The sequence below is a fragment of the Athene cunicularia genome, assembly GCF_003259725.1.
Source record: "Athene cunicularia isolate RWA chromosome 5 unlocalized genomic scaffold, athCun1 chr5_part1, whole genome shotgun sequence".
Lineage (NCBI taxonomy): Eukaryota > Metazoa > Chordata > Aves > Strigiformes > Strigidae > Athene > Athene cunicularia.
In genome coordinates, this window is record NW_020799101.1 from 25,246,399 (window position 1) to 25,269,746 (window position 23,348).

Here is a 23,348-nt window from a genome sequence, read left to right on the forward strand (position 1 = left end):
GGGGGGGGGGGGGCGGGGAGAAGAACAGTGCTGTGCCTTGTCTGAGGTGGGTCAGAAATGGGGACACTTGAGGACTGTTTTTCTGAAAATCTTGTCAGGCAAACAAAAAAACAAGCAGCAAAAAGCAGCAACAACACAGAATAACCTGTAAAGTCCAATACCTTAGGAGAATATTTCCAAAAACCAACTTGGAGTGTGTTAAGGAAGTCTGTGATAACACATACTGACATAAAATCCACTCAGTGCTATCACAGGGAAGGGAATCTTGGTCAGATATCTCCACCACAGTGATGTAGTCCCATTTCATCACTTTTCATGTATGTATACTATTGCCACAGCCTCACCAGAGCAACACACAACTACATCTATAGCCATGTAACTCCAATTCCCCACCATGTCTGTCTGACCTCTGGTGGGGGAAACATATGGCAAGGCAGATCATACGTCGAGATGCATCCTGTGGGTGTTTTGAACCCTTTCTGTCTCCCCTCTGGATTTGCTTTTGGTTAGAAGCTCTGCTAACGCATAAATGAGCAGCCTCACAGCCAAACTATTGGATTTCACAGCTCGCCTCTCACTGCCATTACTCCAGGCTGGTTTGATCTGTTTTTTTAAACATTGCTTTTCACAGTACAGCAGACAAAGTGACTCTCAAAAAGCCAATTTTAATTTCCACTTGGAAAGAGCAGGGGTAACATTTTCCACTGAGTCGACTGATTATTCTTGACACACAATTTTATCTCTGAACTGCACTGGCTGTTTCCCTGTAACATGCATTCAGCAAGAATAGATTTGGATTTGCAAAAAGCTCAAAAGCCTACTGTACAAAACTCTCAGGAAGGTTCGTGAAGGGATCTGGGCTTGCTGCAATCTTTAAAAATGTATATACGTCAAATATAGGGCCTTCAAATACTGCCCAGAAAAATTCCTCACCGTTTTAAAAAAAAAAAAAACAACAAAACACAACACTTATGCTAGAAAGTGACTTTCTCTCCTCAGTGGCTTTACTTTTTTTTTTTCTCTATCTAGAATGCAAAGAAGATTCCCAAGCACAGATGCCTACAAAGGGCAAAACAGAGAAAAAGCTTAATTGGGTACCTGTTCTATTTGAGTAGATGTACGCTTTGTTTAACACAGCAGAAACCAGATACTACAAAGTAATCTTAAAGAATCTTAGAAGAATTCAAAAGCACATAAGCTCAGAGACCAGTGAAGGAGAATCAGTGAAAGATCTGAGCGGCTTGAATGTCAACTACACTCTAGTCATTAAGAGCTGTCTACTCTGTCGCTGCTCAGATGTCAGTCAGCAGTCCTACCTTTTCTGCACTGGCAGCTGTACAAAGACAGACAACTATAACCTCACTTGGACTTCAGTTCTTCCAAGGATGGGAAGTGATCTCAAAACTCTTAAAGCAGATTTCAGCTTGGCTTCTCAGTATGGCCAGTACAAAGCTTCTTACCATTTGCTCATCCTCTTTAGCAGCCCAGGCAGGATTCTGGATCTGGTCACCAGCCTCCTTCATCAATCGCAACTGAACATGCTGTAGATAGGCAGAGAAAGCCATGCGAGCTTGCACTTTGCTGTGAACCAAAAGAATCAGTCAGCTCTCTTCAGAGTAGTAATGGGAAGAGTTACAGCAGTCAGGCACAACTTATGGACCAAAGTACAGTCATCAGGGACCTCCTAGGTGCACAAATGCTGAAGCTCAAGGTAAGGAGGACCCCTTCACCCTACCAGTATTTTCAAGGAGACCTTCAGTTCACCAAGGTGGGGTAAATATTGCAGGAGATACAAAAGACAGCAAACACTCTCTAAGTTCTAAGTTAATCTCTAAAAATGCAATGCCCTCCTTACCTTTTCACAGCCTTAGTACTCTCCTCCAAAAGCCAGTAACATGAACATTAGCAAAACTGTGTATTTTAAAACCAAATTCAAGGCTCTCTTGGGTCTCTGTCTTCACAAGCATTTTGAACACTACAACAACAGACCATAAAATAAAGGGCTTGGTACTGGTGCCAGAGTTATAACAAAGGCCCTGCAATTCCCATTGGAAATGAAAATATTAAATCTGTGAAAGTGAGCTCTTCCCCTGCTGGCCCAAGGAGACAAGCCAAATTTCATTGAGCAAGGCACCACTGAAAAACGAAAGAACATCAGCAAAATCTGATGTGCAGCTGGTTGAACATATTGGGAAGCCATGAGTATGAACTGAGGAGAAGACTGGGGTAGGACTGGGAGGGACACATCACTTCTCATTCCCTCACGATGGTAGTTAGTTTAGCATATGCATCTGTGTTGAAAGAAATTGCTGAAAGCTTTGCCTAATTCTCTTCATTGTCATCTTGGCCTAAACCCTCTCCTCCGACATTCTGCTCTCCCAGTCTCTTCCTCATAGTTTTCCCCATAGTCACTACAAGCTGCCCCTTGAATTGCCAAGCATTATTTCTCCTTTCTTTTTCATAAGGATGTCAAAGCAGATAGACTTTAGTGTCAGTGACAGAACCCCCTTCTATCACAAGCAATATCCTAATCTTTCCTATAAAATTATTAAGTTTGATCTTAAAACAAACTAGAGTTTTCAACCCATTACTTTCATGGATTATTATTCCAGAACTTACTGTTCTAATAATTAGGAACCTTCTTTTACTAGCCAGCCTAGCTTCATTCATGAGCACTGTATATTTGCTTTTTCTTTTTCCAACATTGTCCTGTATCTTAAGTAATTTCATCCCTGATGGGTCTCCTACCTTGAATGTATTTATTAACAGCAATTAAATCCTTTTGTAGTTTTCATTTTATTAGTGTGAACTATCTACGTCTTTCAGGGTCTTCTAATAAAGCACCCACACTTGTGACATGACTAGCAGCTCATCTCCACCTGTTCCAGTCATGATTTACCTTTCATGAACATGAGTAACAGCAACTGTATACAATATTCAGCGTGAAGTCTTGGAAGTATCTCAAATTATAAACCCTAGACCACATTTGGTGTTTTCATGCATGCATGAGCTAGAGCTTCGCAAACCTCCTGTGATAACAAGCAGGCAAGATATTTTTCCTTATAATTAAGTTCCAGTTGATGAACATCCAGCTGATAGAATTCCTGATGTAAATTACTAGTTCTTAAAAGTACACCTCTGCACTTTGTGCTACTGAATTTCATCCTAGTTATACTATTCCTATCCTCAAGGTCATCCAGTTCTCGTATTTATTCCATTAGTTTTCTTTCATGGTAATAATTAACAAATCTTTTCCATCAGCCAATTTCATTAACACGCTTCTACATTTTGTGTCATTCTTGAATTGATTATTAAAATCAGCCTCAGACTGATTCTTGAGGAACCTCACCATTTCTTCTCTACTAGTTCTCTGCTTCCTAGAAATATTCTCGGATACTTATATGGTCCTCATAACTGCATGTACATGAGTCCCTGAAATTTCATTTAAAACTCAGTCCAGAAATTTAGTCTTCCTGTCTTATATGTCTGTAAATTTCATAACACTTTCTTAGTGTTACATAGAAATCATACAACATAGTAGCACTTACAGAGATCAACCCATCAATTTAGGTAAGAATTGAAGTTAAAATAAACCACATTAGAAATATCCATGCATCTGCTTAATCTTTAACTTTTGATGCTTCTGGAAGACCAGGCCAGGCCCAAGAAGGGACTAAGCAAATGGTGAGTTCAAAAGACTCTCAAACTAACATCCTCTGTGGATAGCTGGACCAGTACTGCAGTAACTAAAATGCGGTAAAATACCTGGTTAGAATTCCTGTCTTCCAATGAACTCCAGAACGTACAGCAGGCCTTGTAACACCTCCGAGCTCTGTATGCTGCTAGTCACCACACCTATCTTTTCCCACATGTGTGGAACATCTGGAGAACACTCTGAACCCTGACTAAGAACTAATACTCTACACATCAGGCCACCATATACCAGAAAATTCCCCCCCCTCGAGGGCTCTCTAGGGCTGTCAGGTTTGTTTTAGGTGTAACTCAAACATCTTGTGACCAGGAATTCAAGATTTGTGCTAGTAGAAAGTAAGGACCCCCCTGTTATCCACATCAGCACAGTAATACAGTTCTTTGCCTGCATCTGATACTTCTGTTATTACAAAATGGGAAACTGAATGAAGAAGGTCCTTGTATAACACTGCCTCTGCCCCAGTGTGTGGAATATTGAAACCTCAGGACTTAAACGCAGGAACAAGTAAATTCCTCTTCTTTTTACTTCCCTAGGAATGGCACAGTTGGGGGAACATGTTTCATTTGATCATCACCTCTTCATCAGTAACACCCAAAGTGTGGAAGGCTGATGAGGCAATTTCTCTAGCCAACTAAAGGAGAGAGAGAAGTCCTAGCACTTATAAAAACTTACTGGAACAGGCCTGATTTCTTTTGGATGAAAATTTCATTACTTCAGCTCCTCTGCCTGTTGACCCCACAAGCAAAGTCTTCATCAATGACAAATCATCAGATGGGGCTAAGCCCAGCACAATCCTGGAACATGAAGTCACTACAAGCCTTACACACTTCTGTGGGGAATCCCAACAATGCTGGGTGCTGAGCAAGATTCTGCCAGGAACACCAGACAGAGCTTACATTCTTGGCAGGAGTCAGTTCTATATATAGGTAGATGACAGTATTGCTATGGTCATCCTCAAAACAGGTTTCATAATCTTCCCTGTCACAACAGCAAATGTCCTTGCCACAAGAAGACGTAAGAACAATACCAAAATTCTCTCAGAAACTAAACTAAAAAAAGCAACAACAAGCAACAATTATTTTCTCTACCTTTGACAATTTTCACAGAAAACATAATGCTGCTTATCTAGAGGATATAAAATACTCCTACACAGACATAAGTGATCAGTCTTTCTTTTTGCCCCTCCCATCCATCTACAGACAGACAGTTTTACTACTCACATTTAAGGGGAGGATCATGCTTCTGAACATTTAGTAGGACCCTGGCTGTTGTTATTCTATAGCATCTCCTCCAGCACCTCTCTTTTTTGTTTTCAAGCAATAGAGCCATGCATCAGAACATACTCTGCTCCACACTGTATACTCATCAGCAGGCAATGAGATGTTTCAGTAACTTGTCACTCAAATGATCTCCTATCCTGCTCTCAGGAAGTGATGAGTCTAAGCAGACATTATTAGCGGTAAAAATTTTATCATCAAAAATAAAAGCACAGAAATAAGAAAACTAATTTTATGGAGAGGCAGCACCAAGGTATTCCTACCCAACCTTTCTTGGATAGTTTAACATATGTTTATACCCACAAGGAAAAAACAGACTTTAGAATTCAATAGCAGGCATCCCGCATTAAGACAGAGAGGCATTTTAGAAGCCCAAGTTGACCAAAGAACAGCTTACATCACCAGATTAAAGAATAGCAAAGGAAACTATGGCTTATGCTTTATACTGATCCAACAGGTCAGGCATTTAGGCAAACTATCTCCCTTCTGTGCCAATTAGTTGTTAAGGAAACCCACAGTAAGATAAAAATCCAGGTCTCTCTCTAGGGTCCTCTTACCTCCTCACACTCATTCATAATGTGGCACTAAGTGTACATCCCCCATATTTTAACCAATATTAGCTACTAGTCAACAATATGCAGAGATCTCTCACCTTAAGTTTCCATGCTTTTGAAGAATCTGCAGCAAGTTAAACTGAGATTCTGAGTCTGTTTTTTGAAGAAACAGCTCTCCTCCATCTCCATTTTTCTTCTCAAGTTTTTTTGGCAACCTCTCCTTACAAGTAGTTTTCACCAAGTTAGAGAGCTTTGGCTTGTTTTTCACCTGGGTATCCGAAAGACAGCCAACAGTTCCATCTAGCTCTTCATCTTCATCCACCTCTGCTTCTTCCTCATTTTCTGTGTCTGACTTGAGGGACAGCTTTGCTGGTTCTGATGTCCCTGTAGTAGAGGAGAAATCACTGATGCTGGTTAAGAAAAAAAGAAGTAGGGAAGCCTGTCCAGCTATTTATACACTTTGGTTTACCTTTAAACTCTTTTCTACTAGAAGGACAGAACACCACCATTTGAGAATAGCATCTTAAGTATGGCAGCCCTTTATTATTCCTTCTGTCTTTCTGCTTGTGTATCAAATAGTTGAGAAGCCCATTTTCCCAATATCAGAGAAGACAGACCAAGATTCTTGTCTTCACTTTACAAAAAAAAAAAAAATATTGAAGGCATTTTCCTATATTTTATCCTGATTCTTACATATATACTGACATATATATGCACTCTTATATATGCACTCATACTTGACATAGATACTCAATTTATATTTTTGTTTGTCAGAAAAGTCAAAGCTACAAAATCTAAACTTCCACATGTGCCAATAAAGATCACGTACCTAGCATGAAATCACATACATAGCACCAAAAATTGTAACGTACAATCTCTCCTGCTGCAGTCAGTACCACATAGCTACTAAAAAGAGTTTAGATAATGGTTTCAGGAACACACACTTGTCAGGATCATTCACCTCTGTACCCTTTTAAGTTTTTCCCACATCAGCTTGGATAAGAAGGCTTTCTCTCTTTCCAACAGCTTAGAGTTACTGCTGTGTAGGAGAACCAGCCTGGAAGGTCACAGGTTTTCATCTTTCTCTGAAAAGCTGAAGGACTACAGAGACACATAAACTGTTGAATTCTTGTACCCAAAATATAACTGCAAGCTCATCTTCAAGAAAATACTGATTACCTTTAGTCATATACATGGGGATGTGGAATGGTGGTAATGAAATTCTAGGCACTAGGAAGGCAGGAATCTCAGAAGAGGAATTGGAAACTATTAACTTCAACCTGTGAACCCCTCTAGGGACTACAATGGCCACAACAACCCCATTCACCCACATTTCAAATAAAAAGGTCCTTGCTTGCTTGTTTTTCACTAGCTGCTCACCTAGAACTCTAGCCACGCATACCTGATGATCTTGTCCGTGCTGCTCTAGACTTGCCATGACATCGCCGGCGCTTCCGTAACTCCAGTGAAACAAGCTTTCTCTCATAAAAGAGAGCATGAGAGTCTACAGCTTCCAGCCTCATATCCAGTCTTCCATTAAGATCTGTTCTGGGAAGCATAATACAGAGACATCCTCAATTTCCCTTTATAGTTCTCTCCTTGATGACACAAGAGACTTAGTAGATTAAATTTCTTTAAGAAAACATTTCCTGACACAGGGAAGAAATATTTATGATCAGTCTAATTTTGCTCTATTTAAAGCCTACAAATGTTCAAAGGGAGTTTTGCAAGTACTTTACAGAACATCATCTCTCGAAGCCCCAAAATGTATTTATCTAGTGTCATGCTTTCATGACTGAGCAGCATCTGTACATCATGCAGCAGCTCAAGGCACAATTAATTTGGAAAATTGAATTGCAAGAGTACAAAACAGTGGAGAAGAGAGCACACAGATCAGAGTCCAGTCTTCTGAACATTTTATGTGGACAACTTGTTCTTCACTATTTGGTCAGAGATAAGAAATTTAACATAATCTAAGTGGAAAATGACAACCTTTCTACAAGTTTTGACTAAACTAATGGAGAAGGAGTCTGGCCAGATTCCTTAAAGGAGACAAACATAACTTTCTGCCAGTGCACAGAGATCTTTATGATCTAAGTGGGAACATCCACAGAAATCTCCTGTTGCTCCATTTATTTTTTAGATCTAGTAAAATGAATATATGGGTATATGAAGTCCAGAACCCTAAGCATTATGGGATCTTTTGAGAGAGCTCAATGATGAGGCTTATGAATATGGTAGGCATGACAAAGCAGGAAGCCTAACAGGAGCAATTTTAAGGTCCAATCCAAAAATACTTAAGCTCTCCACATGCTAGGATATTCTTTGCTTACTGTATTTACTTTTCTAAAATCAGTCTGACAGATTTCAGGTAGAAAAGGTGTTGACCTCGGACTTAGAAGATGTAAGCTGTGGAAATCTAAATTTAGAATAAATCCTACAAAGTACAAATTATTTAATTAAGCAGCCATTTACCGGGATCTCCCAGTGATGAAGTCTCTTTTCATCTTGCCCCTACAAAGAGAAAAACAGCAAAAATTACCTTCCATTCTGGATCACTGACTGGATTAAAAAGCTTCTGCTGTCTTTTGTACGTACAATAAAAAGGCCAAATATACAGAATCCCTTGCGAGTTCTATCTTAAAGGAGAAAACAAAAAAAAAGGCTCCAAAAGAGGAAATCTGAGCAGCTGTTCTACAATTTCTACAATTGATGCTTGCAGCTATTTGGCTTAAATTGGAGAACGTGTCATTTGGAGCTACCGTCTAGACATATCCCTGAAAGTATACAGAAAAAATAAATATTGTACAGTGCTGATGCAGGAAGAGCTTCTGTATTGATTCCTCGGTCAGCAACCTCATTCTTACTCTGCAGTTACTTTATTGTGGATCTCAGATTTGGATAAGAAAAACTGTTGAGAAAGAAGGGTGTTAAACACACAGTGAAAGAAACTACATACAGCTCTCAGTGGAAGTTCAGCTAGCAGCATGAACTGTCACTTCTACCCAAGCACAACCCAGAAGAGAGAGGCATCAAATCATGCTTCCACAGGTCAATAAATAGGGTTACTAAATCTTTGGAGTAAATTTCAGTGCTTACTTTACATGAGGACAAGCTCTAATGTGACTTTTAAATTGAAACAGAAGGTAAATAATCCCTTCACAGAGAAACCTAGGTGTCTGAAGGTTTTTCATGTCTATAGTCATCTTTTTACTCCAATGACTCCCATGCCTTTTCTGTATTGTCCTTTTTGCACCTGGATTCATAAGCGCAACGTGTGAAAACATGAGAAACCTTCCTGGTCACTGGTACACCAGAGAAGAGATGTACAACTGTTAACAGCCCTGCAAATCACAGACCAGTGTTTACAACATTGGATAAGTGAGAAATCAATAATTTTCATGCTGTTTGTGCCCTTTGCCTCCCTCCCAAATAGAAAAGCTTTCTACCTGTCCTGAAACAGACGTGTAGCCAGCATGTAGTTCATTGATGTCTTGTGCTCCAAAAAGGATCTAGAAAAACAAAATACAAGATGTATCAAGATGAGCTCAACTCAATGAAAGGCAACATAAAACAGAAATAAATGATCTATTAAAAAATCCCAGAAGTGGATTGAGACAATATGCTGTACCATAACAGAAAAGAAGAAAGGAGGAGAGATATCACTTCTCAGCTGAAGCTCCTGGTAAGGCAAGAGACACAGAGAAACATTACAGACTGGAAAAAAAAATTAGAAAAGCACAGTACAGTATCATTCACAGGATATTGTGTTTACGGCCTAATGACAGAGTACACATTATGTGCAGGTCTAGGATGTAAAAGCAGAAAGCAGGAATGGATTATCTGAAGTGAAGACATTTTTATTCTGACAGAAAAACAACATCAGAAACAATGCTTGATAGCCTTCCATGAGATACAGTTAGGCAAAGCAGTAGCATCCTCAACACTAAAATAAACTCTACCAGAACCCTCAATATGTGTCCTTCTGATTGCTAAGATGGTTGATCTACATATATCTAACACAGAATATCCTTCAACACAGAGCATCAGTGCAACATTGAGCCATCCTATTCTTGAGCCTTCTTATTCTTACCCATAAAGGTCCCATGTTAATGGAGTAGGGAATATCCGGATGAAGCCTCCTCTCCGTTCATTCTCCTCTCTCACTCGACGAAGAACTTTTATCTTGGAATAAAAAAAGAAAAAAAAATAACTAGGAAAATACATACAGTGAAAAACAAACCCTAGAAAAACCTTGGCGTTTCAGAGGACAAGACTATTACTGTAGTCCTGGGAGTGGGCCGGGTACATATGATATCTGTAAGCAATTTCATCTTCCATTTAAATTCTGAAGAAGTTTATTAGTGCTTGGAGCACATAGGTATGCCTGGCATGACTGAAGGCAAGAGCAGTCCCAGAAGTAAAATTCAGCAGTTCTGTTTCAAAAATTATACTACTTCTGTCATGATTTTTATATACATACACTTACTCTTTGCTGAGCAAATAACCCCACATATTGCATGAAAGCCAAGGTAAATAAAGATATTTAATAGCCTACTTACCTCCTCCATAGAGAGACCTAGCACAGAGCTGCCTTGCCTTCCTGTTGCTTTTTCCCTGCCTGAGGTCACTGGGTTTTTAATTTCAGCATCACTGGCAGAGAGAGGACGAGTACGCTGCAGAGACAGTATGAATTCAGATTTTTCCCTTTTCCTCTCTCAACTTATTTTTTTTTTTAAAAAAAAAAGTTACATTCAAATTCCAGGACCCTGTTCCCAGCAGAATCTATGCTCCAGAGTACTGCAGCCAGAATTCACAATTCCACACTCCAGCTGTTGAAGATTCCACACACCAGTGGGCACTAAGGGTAAGTATTCACAATCCTAGTTTTTGGCACAGCAGGACTCAGAATTCAGGCATCAGTGCCAGTATTTACACCCTGGTCCCTTCCAGAAAAACACAAGACATACCCCAAAAGCACCAAAGTCAGGATTTAATACAGAAAAATTCTCACCCAAGGGGCAACTAGAGCCAGCATTCACACTCACAGGCCCTAAATACACTTGGATTCACACCTCAGTGGTACCAGAACCATGATTTTCTAACAACCATTTGTGTTGTTACACTAGAAGAACCGAACACTGTAATCCACTGATGAGATAAAGTTGCAGGGAAAAAGTGAAAAATTCAGTTCACCACCTGTTATTCTTTTGTTACTGTACTGCTGGATCTCAACTTGCTACTTCTCACACTTGACAGATCTTGTAGATGTACACAGATACATCATGCAAATTTGTATACATATGCAAATTTTAAAAAGAAGAAATAATTTGCAGACAGTCTCTCCAAGTTCATTCTTAACCTGATGGGCAGTCCTGATCAATTCTAACAAAGGACAGAAATTGAAAGTGTCTTCAAATAACCAGGATTATAAAAATCTTAAAATCCCAGCAAGACTGAAATCTTCGAACATGTTCTCAAGTACATTTTAGCTGGTCTTAGGCCCAGTTTAGATAAACCACCCTTATAAAAATAGCATTGAGAGTCTAGCTGAGGTCTCATGCCTTTATACAAAATTCAAATTTTCTTTTAGCACTATACTGAGCAAGGAATGCACAGAGAGCCTTCTTAATCAAGAAAAAAAAGAGAAAAACATGACAGAAACATTGAGCTAGATAAACCCAGGGGAATATCGCATACTGCTCAGATAAAAATGAAACTCGTGGCAAGATCAGGTTGTATCTTTATTTGTAAGGACTGTTGGAATTGAATTCCATTCTCTGTTTCATTAGAAATCACAAGCAGCTATTCAGAATCTGCAGATGAAGCAACTACAAAACAGGCACTACACTAGAATGGGTTACACTGCAGTGAATGGCACAGAAAGATCCAAAGAGAAAACAGACATAGCAGGTGCCGCTGAAACATTTGTTAAGCCTAATGAAAACATATTAAATAAAACAAGAGAAAGTAAGACAATCTGGATGGGAAGGTAGAAGACACAAGCATTTGCAGAAGAAATAAAAATGCCAGAAACAGATTTGCTTGATGCTGTAAATGGAATTAAGTTGAAAGGCTTTTAGTCTTTCTTCCTAAGCTTTCCTCCATTTCAAAAGCACAGTTCAACAACTTTGCACAACTTCCTCTAAAATCTCCTGCTATGTAACCTCCTCTTAAAAAACATTTCCTGACGCTACCATAACGATCATCATGTGAGAACTGCTGCTCAAAGGAGAGTATTACAGAAAATTTTTCATCCTATCAGATGACCTCTTTTACTAAGGAAATACTTCAATGAAATCATCTCCATTGTCTCATTACAATGGAGATTATTTAATTGATTACAAACAGAAAATGTATGCCTATGTATTGGCAGTTCTGGCTCCTACCTGAGAACAAAACTACAATACTGTCCAAATGCTAGAGAAAAACTTTAACTTTACTGAGCTTCCTGCACAAACATTTTTCTCAGTGTTTCACTTCAGAATTCTCTCTGGCTGTAGCACAGAAATGTCTCCAACTTCACAAAGATCTTGTTTCCTCTTTGACACAGCTTATCTTTAAAGTATAGATAAATCCAACCACTTTGTTTTATCTCCAAATTCTGCAAGCATCTCTGGTTTCCCACATCATGATTCTAATTATACTAAGCACTGACAGCTGTTGGCACAAAGATCCTTCCTATTCTCTATGAAACCTCATTATTCAATAAGATCTTTCTCTTAGCCTCAGTTAAACTTACAGAGAATGACATAAAATGCAGTGCACAGAATGAAATAGGTTCTCAAGATGATTCCATCTGTCCCTACCTTTCTTCCTGCTGGGAAACCTCAAAAAAAAAATGAGAATCATCACTATTATGTTCATGCAGGAAGCCCAGCAGCAAAATAATGCTTCCAGTGTCCCCACACATCCAGGTGCTTAGAACTGTAAACTAACATTGATTTGTCCATATGGCTTGCAAGGAGGGTGCCAAAAATGACATGTAGAAAGGTGGATCAGTCTTACTTATGCTAAGGATAGTTGTACGTTTTTCCATTACCTTTAAGAAATCCTTATCTATATCCTTATCTGTATCTTCAGAATACACTATTTTGACATAGTTCACTCTCAAATTTTTGCAGTTTCATTCAGATGACTGTCTCACAAAAAATAATTACTTGTCTTACAGGGCCACCTGAATTTTGTCTATACAGATTCACCTGTGCTATCCTTTTCATGCAGACTTATTCCATCCCCGTAGTACACAAGACAAAAATTCCACCTCCTCCTCTCTTTTGGTGTGACACTCCTATTTGCTGCTGCTTTCACCAGCTATTTGTTTTTGCACTTTCCTTTTCAATGACCTACTAAATCCAGAACACTGTGCTGCCACTGTCTTCATCATTTGAGGACCAGATTGACAACTTTATTTTTAAACATCTATATCCTATTTAAAATGCACTTTAGAAATACTTGTAGGCTTAAAAACTTGGAGGGATTTGACCCAGTTGACCTTCATTCTCAGCACCTCACCTACTGTTTTTTTTTTAAGCTGCTAGAACTGATGTAAATGTTATTCCAACCTTTGCTCTTGCCAACATGGAAACATACACCAGTGCCTATCCATCTCCTCTTTCCTTGTTGACTTCCCACTGCACCAGACTACCAAGCTGTAAAATATATTTTGGGACCAATTGCATGAAAAGTATTGTACAAGGTAACATATGAAATGGCATTCCTTATATCAGTGAAGGGAGCTGAGGGGTACTTACCAATCTAGTGTTTGTTGTTTGCAACTGTGCAGACACAGGACGCTGCAAAAGACACACAAAGAGAATAAAAACTTTGTGTTCTCCAAGACACTGTCATCCCTGCCCAAGTTGCAGAGGAGTGGCAAGTACCCTAAAGCAAAAGGGTATTCTGAAGTCCAGATGTACAGCTAACAGCTTCTATCATCTCAGTTCAGATCTTCCTCATATCCTCCACGAACGTATCCTGTCCCCATTCCAAACGCAGCACTAATCCTAACCTCAGATGTGCCCAACTGTGCAGAATGTGTCTGGACATACACATAATTTTCAAAAGCACACAGAAAACAGCTCTGCAGAATGGATGAATGAACTCAACACTCATGACCAAAATTCATATTTTTGTAAGATAAGAGTCACCCAGAGGAAAATATTAAATAGCTACATATTAAGGAGAAACAGATGTCAAACAGAATTGTCCATAGAACACAGGGGATAGAAAAACCAGTAAAAAATCTGAAATTCCAGAAGCCATTTCATTTAAATATCTCAAAAATTTTCCAGTTCTTCTGGAGAGTGCTCTTTAACATTGCCACAACAGGTGTAGATGTATCAGCAGGGTATCAAAAAGTACCCTGTATTACTCATCTGGCATCAGGCCTATAAGCAAAACCATTTTAATGACAGGGGTAGATTCAAATTAAAACTATTATCATAACAGCTTAGATTTTTCTTGCCTTCAGTGGTATTCAGGCTGCCTTCCTCCTCTCCAATGCCCAAGAGGAGCAAATGGTGTCAGAAAGGATTCTCAAGAGACCTAACTATCATTTCTAGCTGTACTACTGCCAAGTTCTTCTCTAGAGTTGGTCTATACAAAACAGGTCAAGGTCCCTTTATTGATTATGATTAATTGAAAAAGCTCCAACCCAAGTGAACAATAAGTTACAAAAGGAAGCAGCTAAATTGTTTATTTCCCTAGAGGGAGAAATGCTCAGAGAGTCAAACCAAAGAAATTGCGAAGGAACTTGCAGTCCAGTCTGGTGAAGCTCAGAAAAAAAAAGAGTAACTATCTCATGATCAAGAATGCTGGTATCAGCATTTCTTTCCCAAGAAGCAGCTTTTACAATGATTAAAGATGGCCTACATGAACTATCAAAATTTAAGACATCACGAAGGAGTTAAGTAAAACAAAAAAGGTTCAAAGTACCCTTTGCAACTGAGACTGGGAACAGAGTATCAAAGATCCAACAATCTAAGATAAAATGCATTCAGCAAAGAGCAGGCCTAACCATTCCCCAACCATGGAGAGATCTGTACACCTATTTAGCCATGGGATTTCCATTTAGGTACTTAAGAAAAACATGCTATAAAACTTCATCACTGGATTAGAAGCCTGTTCATGGTAAGCACAGGTAAGGGAGACACCTGTCTCAAAAGAAAAATTAATCCCATCTCATAACCACTGCTCTGTCATATTTCAACTTCGCACATTTCAACTGGCCAGGCCTTACACCTATTTGTGGGTTTTTTAAGCAAAGTAAATCTATAAGTTTAAAGCCTCCTTAAAATTCAATGCTTCCCAACAGCTCCATTTTCTGAGACTGTCTTATGTAATTTTTTTCAGATAAAAGAGATCAGACATCAGGATCTGATCACATTACTCTAAGAGAGAATGTTATTTTTTCTAGAATTGTTCCTAATTTATCTGACATAACTTTTGTTTGCCACAGAGAGCACCTTTACAGTCAGAGGGATCTGTATGAAACCCTATCTCTTAAATTGGCCTTAAAAGCTTTGGACTTAGCCATGCATCCTATAAATACTCAAATCTCACCTTATCAGCTATTCACCTCTTTCCTAGTGAGTCAAAACTCCAAGTTTTACAAGAAGCAAAATGTTGTAATTTCTGTGAGTTTTCCCTATACCAAAATGGACAGTGTATCGGTACTCTGCCACTGAACAAAAATGACTTTTCATTTCCTAACTGAACTTGAGCTACACAGCCATGCTACAGTTCTCTCACAGGAGCATATGTATCAGCTGCAGAGTGTCAGATACACTGCTTGCCTATTTGCCTGAGGAGAAACGCATTTGAAAGTCCAAATGACATAGGGGATCTCCCTGCCTTTAGTGAGTGCTCCACCTCACAGATATTTATGGAATCCATCTCATAGCCAAAAAGAGATAAAGAACAACCGCCCTTCAGCACTGCAGTGCTAAGAAAGCACTATCTCAGCAGAAAAGGTAACGGACAGTCACAGCAAACCACATGATGCCTCAGTCCAAGGATCTATAGGAAATGAAGTGAGAGATTCCAGGAGTGAATGGGAAAGAAGCCTTAAACGTCAAATGCAAAAATCTCTTTATTACTAGAAGGAGGTCTTGGAGACATTCATAAAGCTCTAGGGTTCTGCAAGCTTGTTGCTCACAGCAGAACAAAAGTGGCTGAACAGTCCATAGCTCAGGTGCATTCTCTGAGTCTCTTCTGTAGTTATGCCAGAAATCCAGATAACCTCACTCGCTGGCTCCCTAACCTGTGAGACAAATTCAATGAGAATGACTTTCCTGCTATCCCCTCAGCTCTGGCTTGTTGAAGTCACTTACCTGCAGCTTCTGGTATGTATTTCTCCTGACAGATTCAGATGAATGATAAATGGTCCGGCTTGACCGCTGGCCTGGATCCTGGCACACGAAGCCTGTGGGCATTGGGAGCCATGTGAGAACTTCGAGACTGCAGTATAAACCTAGCATTCCTGCTAATGATCTCTGTCTATACATGACCTTCCTGTTCCTGCCCAAGGACCAAAAAGGATGCTTTTCTTTTTCACACCATGCTTTGTTTAATACCAAACTTTACATCGTATTACATTTTTTGAATAAAACTGGAACTTGCTTCAAAACCAAGTACTTAAATCAATAAGATGGGTTACTGAATAGCAGTAAAGAGTTAGGCTCCATTTCTTAAATAGCTGAGCAGGATACCTGATGACAATTCTGCCTCTTCTAGTATTAGGGGTAAATTGAATCAAGTAAGTGAACCAAGATGTACCAGGGATGCCTAAAAGGTGCTGTGTACTAGACAGTCATGCAGCTTTCACAATCATGACTTCACTTCTAACATAGCCTAACCAGAACCCACACATTCAACCTAAAAAATGTCTGAATACTGATTCTGAGGGGTAAACAAAAGTCAGCAGCTAAAAATAAAGAGTAGCGTCTTCAAATACCAAACTAGGGACTCTTAATACCACCTAAGCACCACAAACAGCCAGATTATTCTGAAGCTGAAGTGTCCACATATAACTTCCCAGGGCTAAATACAGTTGCTCTCCTTCAATAGAGTTCTCCTCTATCATACTCATCTAATGACATGCAGTTCATAAACCTACCTTTTATGGGTTTTAAATGAAGAAAAGACTGAAGGAGCTTTTTGTTACACTCACCTACAAGACTGAACATATCCGAGAGCATGCTAGCTTTGATCTTCAGGTCCAAAGGAGCATCGCTATCCCCACATGCAACAGAGGACAAGAGAAATCATTTGTCTGGCATCAAATTAGATGAATGTGTCAATATCCAAGATACCTTCTAATATAGCTTCTTTGTATTGGTCCTTAACACAGACATAATCAGCATGGGAGGAAAACTAGGTGATTTTCACACACATAAGTAAATCTGTTTCTGTTTATCCTTTTTCACAGCTTCAGTCTTCTAATGCAGCAACGTATGGCCTTGTTTTAGCTCTGCTTGGCAAGAAACATTTTCTTTGAATGTATCTATGCTACATTTCATGGAATATATAGAGGTTGCTGTCACAGAATTCTTAAAAACCATAATTACCTATGACTCTTCCACTTAAAATCTTAAAGTCAGATGGGTTATTTCTAATGGATGGGAACAAATGATTAGGGAAAGTGATAGATACAAAGAGATCAGACAGTGGGGACAGATGGGAAGCACCCATAATTTTATCCAGTGGGTGGGGCGGGGGGAACCAAATCAGTGAACACTCTTCAGATCAGACAAAGTTTGATTCCTTGGGAGCAGAGAAATCAGTCATGTTCTACAACACAGTGACAGATGCCAACAGGTTGGACAAAGAAAATGGCAATCATAACAAAGCAGAACAAAGGATGCAGATAAGAGTTTTAAGTAGTAAAAGATGCAAATAATTCAGGGTCTATGTATATGAGCACAAACCACCAAACCAGGAAATTAAATACTGTGGAAACATTCTAGTTGCACCTGGAAACAAAATGGGTACTGTGGGAGCTAGGGTTATGAACAGTGTGTGAAAAAACATCTATGCAGGATAAAGAAGGAAGGGTGGGTGTGGAATTCAAGGGGAAGGTCAGATATGGCTATTCCAGGAACATTTAACTTAAAGCTTATTTATACCATCATAACCTAAATATTATTCGCAGTAATGCAAAAGTGTATTGTGAATCTGTGCTCCTGTAAAATTAAACAGTAGTCCAGAAAACACATATAGTTGGAGATCTAAAAAATAAATCCTCAAGTTTCCTTAGAGTATGAGGATCAGCATAACGGCCAAGACAACACTCACTCTTTAGATGTTAGCTAAAGAGAATACTAGACCAAAAATTTGAGCCCAAGCATGCTTATACATACTCAAGTCAAGCATTATGCCTGAATTCTGCTTGGACTCCAAAATCTTAAAAGTTTCTACTCAGCCAAGCAGATTGAAACCCCACACAATAGTCTGGAGAGTTTCAAAATTCATCTATGATGGGAGATTATGAAGTGTTAACAATGATGACGGACTGTAGAGGAGAAATAATTAAAAAGAAAATGGAATCCCAACCGGGTTCTTTCAAAAACTATTGCTGCAATAAGTTTGTTTATGCAAAGGGAAAAGCAAAGGACTATCCACTCTGTCAATTAGCAGCAGAACAAATACTCTGCAGGAATCACGAAATCATGTCCTCCTAGGACCACAAGTCTCAAGGACAACCATCTCTAGCAACAATCCCAGACTCATATTAAACTAGGAATCACTTACCAGGCCAATGATGGGGATAGGTTCACTTCCAACAGCCAAGGCTTGAGATTATCATCAATAAGGACGTCAAAACCATACAGCTCTGAAAACACAGTAGCCACTGTAAATTTACCTTACTGCACCTTTAAGCATTCAGGTAGGGTCCAACATTAGTCTCTATCAGGTTATTTCTATCTATATAATTTATGTTAAATCCAGGAAACTCTCTAGGGCTGAACAAATAATACCATTCAAAAAGTGGGAAATTTCAGTTCCTCAGAATCAAGATTAAATATATTCTGTTTGTGGGGGAAAATAGGGAAGCAGAAATTGAGTCTTAGGAAAGTATTATATAGAAAAATAAACTCTTTTGCTGACCACAAACTGCAGTTCATGCAGAACTTGCTTCTACATAGAACTGACACAGGTACAGCAGGTCCAATCTACTTCTTCCATTAGATCCTGGAAACAATAGAACTTTGTTCTCCTTTTCACTTTTTAATCCCTATATTCATTGTTACAGTCAGCTATAGAAAATCTTGTTTCTTTCAAGCATCAGCCTCTTTTCAATTATTACTGTACCTTTTTCTGCAGTATCCCCATGGGAGTACAAGAGTCCTCTCCTCAGCAGCTCCATCTACATGGACAACCTCCCGTAACTTTTTATCTTATTACAGCTTGCCACTTTGTAGCAAACCTCCATAGAAATATTTTTTTCCTTAGTTTCTAAAACATCCATAACATATTACATCTGCTAGATGTGTTCTGCTCTACACAGGTCAGATTGAAGCCAGCTTCCCATTCCAATACTGATTTTACTATTTCACTCTATACACACGTTCTCTCTAGTTTGGAAAGAGTTGCAAGGATGCTACACAAAGACAACTGTAAATTAGAAGTTGGCATTAATGCAATTCCCTCCTCCAGCATTAAGAAATACAGTTAATGATCATCAGGGCAATTTATGCACATTTTTTCAAAGCACCGCAAAACAGGGTATTGGCAGAGAAGAAGGATTTCCATGGAATCAACCAGTTCCCTAGTACTGCCTGGAGTGAAAGCAGGAGAATTTCTTTGCCATTCTGCTTTCCGTGAATTCTGGCCTTGGCCTTTTGTCGCCTGCCTGACGTTGATGCTGGCTCCAGGGAGCTGGACTGCTTGACAAGATCTTCCTATGCAGCTGTGGAAAAGCTCATGTAGCTTATAATGGCAAGTTAATAAGCTGTGGGGGGCACTTGGAAGGGGAGGAAATGGCAGCAGAGTGAGCACTGCCTGCTCACTTTCCTAGACTGTATAGCCAGACACTGAGTGGGAAGCAAAACAGCAGAGAGTTAAGGAGTTGGTTCACTCCAAAGAAATGAGGCTGAATCTACATTTGTCCCTCTTGGTCCCCAGATGGGAAAGGCTGCAGTAGAGGGAAAAGAAGGAGATAGGGATTATAAGTGTAAACATTAGCAAAGCATTTTGACCAGGAGAAACTTCTGGTGATTTTAATATATTATTTCAAAATACAAGCTCAGGCTTGGTGAAGACCTGTGACTCTTAATGGCATAGCAAATTCCAGTGAACAGACAATTCATGCATGAGGCAGAGGAGCAATGAGTGGGTCTGTGGCAGCTGCTGGTCTGCAACCTCCCAACCCCAGTCAGGAAGCAGAGCATTTTGTTTTGACTAGCTGCTGCTTCTGCTGCTGGCCATTCCCTCCCTCTGCCCCTCAAAGGACCTTTGCTAGTATTTTGGCTCCTCTTTGTCCTCCTCTCCCACGCCTTTCTCCCTTCCAGACCACTGGCTCTTTAAATGTCCCTCTATCCCACCCAGTTATTCACTCCATCCACTTTTAGAAAAAACATATGGTAAATCTCTTGACCTTAACTATCCCTGACCATGCTGGTGGTGCTTTACACTCCTTTCCCTTGTGTCTGCCTTGTTTATTAGGACACTAAGCTCTTCAGGGTATCCCTGTTGACCCAATTCTATTGTTAAACACAGATATCTGATGCCATCTGCAATGCCTTAGGGTCCTCCTAGGAACACCACTGCTGCTCCATAATGCCCCAAGTCTCATGCATTGTAGGTCACATATACAAGCCCTTGACAGATGTCTCTGCTACCTCAGGGCATCAGGAGCTATGCAATACCCATGTTCTGGCAACAGAATCAAGCCTTATAAATTCCCACATAAGGCTTAGCACAAAGAGGTTCTCAAGTCTGCCTGGGATACTAGAGCACAGACAAGATAAATTACCCGTGATTTCAACTATCCTAGAAATATCTCCTTGGCCCTCTTCCACATTTGGAAAATGCACTACCTATATTAAACACAGAAGTATCAGAAGTATCCATTCTACTGTGAAACTCCTCCGTCATTTGTAAAAATAAATACACAGACAGTACAGAGATGTAGAGTCACATGAGCATAGCAAGATCAGTATATCCTCTGCAATTACCAATTTAAGCAAGACTAGTGTCTCTGCAGAGGGAAATGGCAAAGAAAACAGAATGACTGGAATAGAAACACATGCCTCAGACTGTAGCAATGGTAGATTTATGAGAACCCACCTTGCACCACTATTAAAGGAAGAATAGAACTCTGATATCAGATTTCCACTGTGCCTTCCCTTGCTCCCTTCCTCTTGCTAACATGATCCACAAAAACGTTTCACCCTTGCAGTTTCACCTCTGCAGCTAAAGAGGCTGGAGTTATATCAGGAGGTCCTGTCACCAAGACTCAGCAGAAAAGCCTTCCTCACCCATCTAACCCCCACAGAGAAGTCACTGCTGACAGAGCTTCCCATCCTCCCAAGAGAAGGGCTAGCTTCAGACTGAAGTCTAACAGCAATAGTTCAGGCAGAGGTTTTTTTTGCCAATGTCATTATTTAAGACTAAGAGGAAGGCTAGAAACATGGTCTCAAGCTTTTTTGGTTCTGGTAAACTACCACGTATTCTGAGTTTGGCTTATAATGCTGTCAAAGACTGCAATGGCACTCCCTTTTAGAAAATATCCCCAAAGAATTTGCTATTCTCTGTAAGTCTAGAAACTAAGTCACAAGTGATAGCCTGGTAGCACAAACAATGTTTTCATGATTTTGCATAGAATGAACTCAACTCCTAGAGGGTCGCTGTAATTCTGGTCTTTGTTTTCAGCTTGTTCACTAGGGAAAATGAAGATGCTTTACTGCAAAGTACATGTTCTGGAATTGAATGGAGGCAACCTGAGGTTATGAAGGGACACATATACACTGACAAAAAAGCTGCACAGTATGCCATTCTTCTGCTTTTGCAATAAAAAACAATTGTTTCATTTTCATAGAATCACAGCATGGTTTGGGTTGGAAGGAACCTTAAAGATCACCTAGTTCCAACATGGGCAGGGACACCTTCCACTAGACCACAGAATCACACAGAATCCTCTAGGTTGGAAAAGACCTTGAAGATCATCCAGTCCAACCATTAACCTAATACTGACCATTCTCAACTACACCATATCCCTCAGCGCTATGTCAACCCGACTCTTAAACACCTCCAGGGATGGGGACTCCACCACTGCCCTGGGCAGCCCATTCCAATGCCCAACAACCTGTTCTGTAAAGAAATGCTTCCTAATACCCAGTAAAAACTTTCCCTGGCACAAGCTGAGGCCGTTACCTCTTGTCCTATCGCTTGTTACTTGGTTAAAGAGACTCATACCCAGCTCTCTGCAACCTCCTTTCAGGGAGCTGTAGAGGGCGATGAGGTCTCCCCTCAGCCTCCTCTTCTCCAGACTAAACACCCCCAGTTCCCTCAGCCGCTCCCCGTACGACCTGTGCTCCAGACCCTGCACCAGCTTCATTGCCCTTCTCTGGACACGCTCGAGTCATTCAATGTCCTTTTTGTAGTGAGGGGCCCAAAACTGAACACAGGAATCGAGGTGCGGCCTCACCAGTGCTGAGTACAGGGGTCAGATCCCTTCCCTGTCCCTGCTGGCCACGCTATTGCTGACACAAGCCAGGATGCCATTGGCCTTCTTGGCCATCCAAGCCGTGATCAGCTAGTTTTGCCAGGAGAATGTTGCAGGAAATGGTGTCAAAGGACTTATTATCAAAGACCAGTTTGCTTAAAGCCCCGTCCAACCTGTTGGCATCTGTCACTGTGTTGTAGAACATGACTGATTTCTCTGCTCCCAAGGAATCAAACTTTGTCTGATCTGAAGAGTGTTCACTGATTTGGTTCCCCCCGCCCCACCCACTGGATAAAATTATGGGTGCTTCCCATCTGTCCCCACTGTCTGATCTCTTTGTATCTATCACTTTCCCTAATCATTTGTTCCCATCCATTAGAAATAACCCATCTGACTTTAAGATTTTAAGTGGAAGAGTCATAGGTAATTATGGTTTTTAAAAATTCTGTGACAGCAACCTCTATATATTCCATGAAATGTAGCATAGATACATTCAAAGAAAATGTTTCTTGCCAAGCAGAGCTAAAACAAGGCCATACGTTGCTGCATTAGAAGACTGAAGCTGTGAAAAAGGATAAACAGAAACAGATTTACTTATGTGTGTGAAAATCACCTAGTTTTCCTCCCATGCTGATTATGTCTGTGTTAAGGACCAATACAAAGAAGCTATATTAGAAGGTATCTTGGATATTGACACATTCATCTAATTTGATGCCAGACAAATGATTTCTCTTGTCCTCTGTTGCATGTGGGGATAGCGATGCTCCTTTGGACCTGAAGATCAAAGCTAGCATGCTCTCGGATATGTTCAGTCTTGTAGGTGAGTGTAACAAAAAGCTCCTTCAGTCTTTTCTTCATTTAAAACCCATAAAAGGTAGGTTTATGAACTGCATGTCATTAGATGAGTATGATAGAGGAGAACTCTATTGAAGGAGAGCAACTGTATTTAGCCCTGGGAAGTTATATGTGGACACTTCAGCTTCAGAATAATCTGGCTGTTTGTGGTGCTTAGGTGGTATTAAGAGTCCCTAGTTTGGTATTTGAAGACGCTACTCTTTATTTTTAGCTGCTGACTTTTGTTTACCCCTCAGAATCAGTATTCAGACATTTTTTAGGTTGAATGTGTGGGTTCTGGT

General features: G+C 40.0%; 1 protein-coding gene across 1 annotated transcript in view; it reads right to left on the reverse strand.

Annotated features, from left to right (window-relative positions):
* TTLL5 (tubulin tyrosine ligase like 5) overlaps positions 1–23,348 on the reverse strand; it is a gene marked incomplete at its 5' end in the record, with an annotated part of 131,512 nt that overhangs the window by 79,022 nt on the left and 29,142 nt on the right. The window contains 11 exons of the mRNA XM_026849274.1: positions 1,461–1,581; positions 5,642–5,927; positions 6,946–7,091; positions 8,019–8,057; positions 8,993–9,055; positions 9,637–9,728; positions 10,106–10,219; positions 13,298–13,339; positions 15,878–15,969; positions 16,717–16,778; positions 18,297–18,378. Coding sequence (XP_026705075.1) covers positions 1,461–1,581; positions 5,642–5,927; positions 6,946–7,091; positions 8,019–8,057; positions 8,993–9,055; positions 9,637–9,728; positions 10,106–10,219; positions 13,298–13,339; positions 15,878–15,969; positions 16,717–16,778; positions 18,297–18,378 — 1,139 coding nt within the window. The remainder of the gene's footprint in view (positions 1–1,460; positions 1,582–5,641; positions 5,928–6,945; positions 7,092–8,018; positions 8,058–8,992; positions 9,056–9,636; positions 9,729–10,105; positions 10,220–13,297; positions 13,340–15,877; positions 15,970–16,716; positions 16,779–18,296; positions 18,379–23,348) is intronic.